At 44.6% G+C, this 7,867-nt stretch overlaps 1 protein-coding gene across 1 annotated transcript; it reads right to left on the minus strand.

Moving 5' to 3' along the window:
- Positions 1-3,728: 3,728 nt before the first annotated feature.
- On the minus strand, positions 3,729-7,867 carry LOC126804135 (zinc finger CCCH domain-containing protein 48). The gene is made up of 9 exons (XM_050531911.1): positions 7,244-7,867; positions 7,059-7,154; positions 5,940-6,029; positions 5,754-5,855; positions 5,336-5,482; positions 5,071-5,190; positions 4,896-4,955; positions 4,473-4,570; positions 3,729-4,390 (listed from the first exon to the last, which is right to left on the minus strand). The coding sequence occupies exons 1-9, from the start codon at positions 7,712-7,714 to the stop codon at positions 4,249-4,251; spliced, it is 1,326 nt and encodes a 441-aa protein (XP_050387868.1). The 5' UTR covers positions 7,715-7,867; the 3' UTR covers positions 3,729-4,248.

Below are 7,867 nucleotides of genomic sequence, written 5' to 3' on the forward strand. Positions count from 1 at the left end.
CCGGCAATGCAAGCACCGGAGCGGAGGTGAGTGCCTGCTTAAGGGCGGTGAAAGCGTGCTCGGATTCCGGTGTCCATGTGAACCCATCACGGCGGAGCATGGCATGGAGTGGCTGTGAAATGATTCCATAAGACTGCACAAAGCGCCTGTAATAGCCCGCCAGGCCAAGGAAGCCGCGAAGTTGTTTCAGTGTTTTAGGCTTGGGCCAGTCAAGAATGGTCTGAACCTTGGATGGGTCCATGGCAACCCCTCTGTGAGACACGATGTGTCCCAAATATTCCACAGATTGCAGAGCCAAAGCACACTTTGAAAACTTGACAAATAATTGATTAGCCCGTAAGATATGGAACACCTCTTGAACATGCAAAATGTGGGATTTTAAATCCGGACTGAAAATCAAAATATCGTCGAAAAAAACAAGAACGGACTTACGGAGGAGATGGTTGAAGAGGTAGTTCATTAGAGCTTGGAAGGTAGACGGAGCATTACACAAGCCAAAAGGCATAACCATGAACTCATATAACCCATCGTGGGTGCGGAATGCTGTTTTTTGGATGTCCTCCTCTCGCATTCGAATTTGATGGTACCCCGAACGCAAATCAAGCTTAGTAAAGAATTTAGCTCCGTGTAACTCATCCAATAACTCGTCGACAACCGGGATAGGAAAACGGTCCTTTATCGTAGCAGCGTTAAGCCGACGATAATCAACACAAAACCGCCAAGTGTTGTCCTTCCTCTTGACGAGTAGCACCGGTGACGAATATGGACTCGTGCTTCGTCGAATGACGCCGGTTGTGAGCATGTCGTGGACTTGTGCTTCGAGTTCGGTCTTTTGGGCATGAGCATAACGGTAAGGGCTAACTCGAATAGGTCCAGTGTTGGGCAATAAGTTAATCTGATGCTCAATGGCCCGTTTCGGTGGCAGCCCGTGAGGGGTTTGGAACAGATCCAGATAGTCCTTAAGCAATTGGGCCATAGGTACAGGGAGGTCCAATTGTGGGCTGCTGACTGTACCACTTGACTGAGACATAGCGTTGGACCGCTCGGCCTCTACCATTGTCATCAGAGCGGTGGTGTTGCCGGAGGACCCTGCGTTCAACCCCACCAAGGTATAACGATCCCCATTGTTGTAGAAGATCATAACTTTATCCGCAAAATGCCAACCAATGAAGCCCAGCGTGCTTAACCACGGAGCACCCAAAACTAAATCACAGTCCTCCACCGCCAACAGAGGAAAATCACCTGTAAATTCATAAGATTGAATGAGCACTGGAACATTAGTAACCATCCCTGAAGGCCTGAGCGAGTGGCCGGAGGCGGATATAAAGCGGAGATTGGAGTCATGTGTTACTGGTAACCTCAATTTCTCGGCAATAGAGGGATTTAGGAAATTAGATGCGGAACCACAATCAATGAATACTCGAATGCGGAGCCCCTGAATAGATCCCTCCAATCGCATCAAATCCGTTAAGGTAGAGGTTGTTATAGCGTGAAGGGGTAATGGAGCCCCAACACCACCATTATCTTCCAACTCCGACCGAGCATCGTGAAACTCCTGGGTTTCGTCTGTATGCTCCGGCATCGGTGGTTCCATAACAGCCATAAACGGCCGTTTACAGACGTGGCCCGAGAAATATGGGTCATGACAGGTCCAGCACAGACCCTTTTCTCGTCGTTCACGCTGCTCTGCCTGGCTCCAATTCCGGACTGTAGTCGATGTGGCTTGTTTTGGTGTGGTGACAAATTTTGAATTTGGTGGCTCCATTGTCGGGGTATTAATTTGAGGAGAGGAAGAGGATGGTACACTGGTGTGGCTCCTAGCGCCAGCCTGCCATGCCGCTGGTTTAGAGAAACGGCTACTACCAGCGCGCAATTTGGCCTCATAACGTCTGGCCAATAGGTGAGCATGAGAGAGGGAGGTGGGCCCCAAGGCCAACACATCATGTTGTAGCTCTTGCTTTAGACCACCACAGAAAATCGGCCAGAGATCGGAATCGGACCACTCCGGCACCCGACATGCCAACTTCATGAAATCGTTGAAAAAATCATCCACAGAGGCACGCTGTTGGAGATGTGAAAGCTGGACCTTGAAATCGGAAACCGTGCCAGAACTAAAATGCTCGAGAAACTTGGCCACAAATTCCTCCCAACCGATGTGCGGAGTGCGCTGCTCCATAGCGTTCATCCAAAGCGACGGGCCTTGCCCAAAGTGCGCGGCGAGGGTTGCCACCTTCTCATGTGCAGGAATGCGTTGATTACGAAGGTACCGCTCCGCCATAGAGAGCCAACCCACTGCGTCATCACCGTAAAATCGAGGCAATTCAAGTTTGGGTGGCCGAAACGAGACGGAGTCCGGTTGTGGAGGAGGAAGGGTATGACCTCGACCAGAGGAAAAAAGAGTCAGGTCAGGTGGGGGAAAGGAGGTGGTCGAAATAGGAGTTGTGGCGGTGAGGGTGGAGAAAGTGGGGAATGATTGGTGTGTGGAGGAGCTAAAACCAGTCGGGAATGGGTTTGTGAACCCCATGTTGTCCCACATGTTGTTTGCAGCGGTCTGGCTACTAGACGGAGGTGTATAGTTGCCAAAAAGAATCCCTTGTGTTGGAGGAGAAGAGGACCCCCTAGGAGCGAGCTGGGTATACATCGAAGCCATCTGTGCCGAGAAGTGATTGTGCAAAGCGGCTTGAGAGTCGATAAAATTTTGTTGGAGTTGAGCCATTGAAGCGCGCAGCTCCTGAGTTTGATTATTCATGTTACGGTGGAGGTTGTCGATGGAGGTTTGAAAAAGTAGAGACTGGGGGTCTGAGGTGGGTGGGGTCGTGGTTGCAGTGGTGGTGGAAGATGGGGATGGCAGTGGTGGGTTGACGGTACCACCAGACGGAGGCATGGATGGTGTTGTGATCTGTAAACCACGCATCGAACTAGGCTCTAGATACCAATGATGGTACCAAACGGAGAGGAGGAAAGGAAATATACAGAGAAAAAGAGTAAACTTGATTAATTCATAGCTGTCTCACAAATGAGCAGGAGGTTACAATTTAAAGGCAACAACTGGAAGAAGACAGAAGACATGGTCCTAGGTGAATACAGCTCACAAGGCTAAGTCAAAACACTAGCATACCACAAAGGTGGGTGTACATAGAAGATTTAGAGGGTGTAGAGCATAAGATAGGGTGAGTTGTGGAGTGGCTCCAACATGCTCTTTCAAGGTTTGCCCAAAGAAAGGTCTCAAACACGTGGCTTCCCAGCAATTGTTGACATTGGTTTAGTTCTTTGGTCTTAACTCTTGAAGGGTGTGTTTGGATATACGTGGATGTTATTGACCTGTCGCCCCAAAATTTATGGACAATGTGTTGCTAGAAATTGGATTGAAGTCTCTCGAGAAGTTACATACCCTTTCTCTTAAAGTTTCTTCTGATTTGCCTATCTACAAGTACTTAGCAGCATTATACTGCAACCAGATTGAAACTTCTTGCTAATGGCCCGATCCATTAATTGTGATGCAATGTGGTACATCTGTTACATCACTTAAGTCGTTCTAATTTACTAGTCTTCTTGCACACCTGTTTGTGAGTGCAAAAGGGCGTGCTCGTGCATAAACAATATTTCATATTTTAGATGTATGAATTCGCTATTTTGTTTTTGTTTCTAGTTCATATTGTTTAATCTCTCCACATGAAAATAACAATTTTTTTGGTAGATGATTATCCTTTTGTCAACAGAGGGAAGAGGAGACAAAACATTGACTTCAGAATTGCATTGAAATGGTATGTTGTCCAGTGATAATGTACAAAATATGGTACAGGGGCATATATTTCTCAATCAAAAATTATTAAGAGCCTGAACCCAAAATGTAGAAGAATTTCTCAAATCAATTACCCTTTATTATTTTCTAAAAACAGACAATCGATCCACTTTCATCCGCTCGCACAGGTCTCCTGCACAAAGAGCAATATGATCTAGCAACACTTGCAAACTCCGTTGCAAACAGCACATACATAGATGCTCACTCTTCACAGAGATCAGTTGCTCATTGCGACTTTGCATGGGCCAAGAAGCTTCTTTATGTCCATGGCGCATGCTGCATGGTGCTAAGGAGTGGACAAGGTTGATGCTACCGAATCCTACCTCTGTATCTCATAATTCCACTTGGATCAGACACAAAAACTAAGTGTCCCTCAGACTATGCTTAATGAAGTACTCATTATAAATCTTAAAATACAATACGGTCCAAATAATTTATATCCTCTCTCATGCCGTTGCAACTGATTCGGCCAACCACTTCCATACTCTCACTTGTCCAGTTCCATCGCCAGTGAAAAACAAGCCACCAGGGCCAACCTGGATTGCTCGTATCTCCTGTTTTGAGAAAATTTTGCCCCTCTCGGAAAACCTATTACAGTACAATGAAATAAGCAAATATTGCAGAGTGATCAGGAAACAATGAGCACAAAGACTAGTGTTTAAGGGCTCACGATGGCAAATCATAGAGGCGGACAGTGTTGTCATTGCATGCACATAGTAAGACTGGCTTGGCTTCCGAGTCATGCATCCCACAAAGCGTAAGCAAAGGCTGTAGCAAGGTCATAACATAATCAGACTAGCTGAGAATTAATGATGACTAATGAAAATAGCAGGATATCGAAAATAAAACAAGCCAAATCAGTATTTACAATTAAGTAGTATTTTGTGCTTTATATGATAATGTAACAATAATACTTGCTCAACCAGCTATGTAAACCTAAAATGCTAATATATATACATTTGAGATTCTAAACTATTATGCTACAGACTTTAGAATTGAGGTGATATCCTAAACATGCCCAGCTTGTTCTTAGTCCATGCCAGAAGTGAACAGATATGTAATTTTGGAATAAGACTATCAAATATCAACATACATGGTCTTCTTCATGAGTGTATGTTACTTCCAAGTTTCCAGTTTGAGTAGCAGCCCAGATCTGCACATACAAAGAATTGTAACTAGTTGCTTTCCTAATGTAAAGAAGTGAAACAGTTCCATAAACACACCCACAAACAGCCTTATGATTCATAATTAAGAAAAGAGAGACAAACCTTAAGTTTTTGATCCAAAGAACTTGATAAGAGGAACTGATCCCAGCAAAGAACGGACATCACAACTGACGTATGCTCTGTTAGTGTTTGTATACATTGCAAGTTTTCTAGGTTCCAGACCTAAAAGAATACATATCACGAGATACAGGGAAAAAGTCATGGTGGTGCTGATTGAAGAGGTGGTTCAATTGAAGGCCTTAAATGACTTCAACATGGAAGAGGTGGTGCAGATTACACAATTGATGTCATACCAAAAAGGACTCACCCTTATAGAATGATCCATTGAACCAGAGTAAAGCCTATTTGCTCCAACTACTAATGATACAACTGCAAGGGTGTGCCCATTAAGTGATGCAGCCGGTTCAAAGCAATTAGTGACCGTATTAAATTTCCAAGCCAAGATAGAACCATCCTGCATCAAATGACACATAACTTTTTCATCAACATTTCAAGAATATGCTGATCACATGCATGCACAAAAGAGAAAAAAGTGAGGGATGAAGAAATTAGATGCAAGGGTGTGCCGTCAATGAGATCCAAACTATCCTCCCTCAGAATATAGTTTACAATGGGATGACGCAGCTGTCCGTAAAACAATATTGACTGCTGAAATCCCGAACAAGAAAGCTTAACAAGAATGAGAACCAGACAAAACTAAATTATAACTTTAGTCTAGGAATTACCTGCGTACCAGCAAAGAGCAAATCATTACCCACAACCATGGAATAAACTTGCCCAACAGGTCCACTAAGACTCATTTCAGAGTTAGCTTGGGTGTTCCATGCCTAGAAAAACCGTATCCATGAATAAATGAGGCGGTATAATATAAAAATTTGCAGATCCGACATTAAAAGAGGTTCTTATCATACCTTTACAGCATTTGGTATACCAACAAAAACCCAAGGACCTTCACTGATCATACAACCTACTTCACCACCAAGATTTATCACTCCCAGGCACTGTAAAATCCAGACATATAAGAACATCATTATTCATCATCCACTGGACCAGAAAGTAAAAGTGAAAAGATATTATCCAACTAGCTTGAGTACAGACATGATCCTGTAAACGGTGAAACGAAAAGACATGATGATGCAAGATACTCTCCGGTCTCACTCTGATGATAGGCCCCTCGGTATCCTTAAGCAACCAACAATATAAACTGATTTTTCATTCATGAACTTTGCAACTTATAAGTTTACAGACTATCTCACTAGTCAATACAACTTCTATCAGTTTGAGTTCAACGAAAGGGGTTTTCCTGGTGCTTCAAGGAGCTTCTGGTGTGCCCGAGGAGCTTGTAAAGGTATACTGTCTTTATGTAACAAGGCCCTTAAAATATGTTTCCTCTATAATGTGCTGATAAGTATCTGTTAACTGTTAAATTCCTTGGATAGGGATGCATACAACTAGGTGTGAGGCAGTTCAATGTAAATACTGAGGTGGGGAAAGCTTATATGCGCGCTCTTAGCAACTCCATGAAAGATCTGGTTCATGCAATGGAGTCGGAAAAACAAGCCATGAAAGCAGTGATTGCAGAGAAGATGATCTAATTGGTTCAGAAGGAAAGACATGAGGGTCTATGCATTTATGTGTTAGTCAAAATAATGGTGATCCGTAATCTAGAAGTATGATGTATCACGTATTGAGCATTTGACTATATAATTCGAATGCCATGCAGCTACATTCAATCATAACTCATTAACAACTACATTATACAGACCACACCCACTCAGTACATTAACAGGTTAACTTTACCAGTTAGCAGGAAGTTTTGGTTACAACATATCGCGGACATTAAGTTTCTTTAGGGACATTACATACAAACCTCCTACTACTCTACCAGGCTGTGACCTTATAGCTACAATTGATACTAAACCTCTCTACTAGTGCTTCGAGTTCAACTAGTTCTATTTCTCCAGTAACTAAACACCATAACAACTATCAAATATCAAGTAAATAGCCGGAACCAATTGCGAAAAAGTTACCTGACCAGACTGGCAATCCCACACTCTCACAGTCTCATCCTTACTCCCAGTGTAAAGCTTATCCGATCCAGAAGGCAATGCAATGCCACTAACAACCTGTACACGGAAAACTCGAAAACATCAGCCATTAAATTTCACAATAAAAACACACAAACAATGCAACCCCAAATAAGATCACAACTCACATTCTGATGACCCTCAAGCGTCGTCAACAAGCTAACACAATCTCCAGTGCTCCAAGAATGCAAGAACTTACACCTATCGCCATAGCTACAGTTCCCCTGAACCCAATAATTACAAACCTTATCCATCTTCCTAACGAAAACCCTATTCCCTCCGCCGCCGCCGCCGCTCCGCCCCCACGTGTTCGAGGCTCCGCCGCCGCCGCCGCTGAAGTTGTTCGGACCCCGGCCGCGCGGCCCCGACGGGCCATCGGTGTTGGCGGCGAAGCCGTGCTGCCGCTTGGAAGACGCGGTTCCGTTGAGGCCGTGCGAGGGCGGCGCCGGGAGCTCGCGGTGGAGATAAGGGCAAGGGTGGCGGTTGCACTTGCCGGCTCTCCAGTGGTAGCAGACTTTCTGGTTCTTGTTCGGGTCGGGTTGGGCCGGCCCGCCCAGCCTATTGAAGATCCGCTTGCTTCCGCCTCCGTCTAAATCCATTAGCTTCGGAAATTCGATTCTCAATGCTCTGAGATTGAAGTTCTAAAGATTGATTGGAGGGGATTGGGTAATCGGAAACCCTAAATTGGCAGGAAGAGGTTGAAGTTTCTAGAAACCCTAAATTGGCGGTTTGATCTGAGACTCTCGCTCCGA

The sequence above is a fragment of the Argentina anserina genome, chromosome 7 (genome assembly GCF_933775445.1).
Source record: "Argentina anserina chromosome 7, drPotAnse1.1, whole genome shotgun sequence".
NCBI classification, from domain to species: Eukaryota; Viridiplantae; Streptophyta; class Magnoliopsida; order Rosales; family Rosaceae; genus Argentina; species Argentina anserina.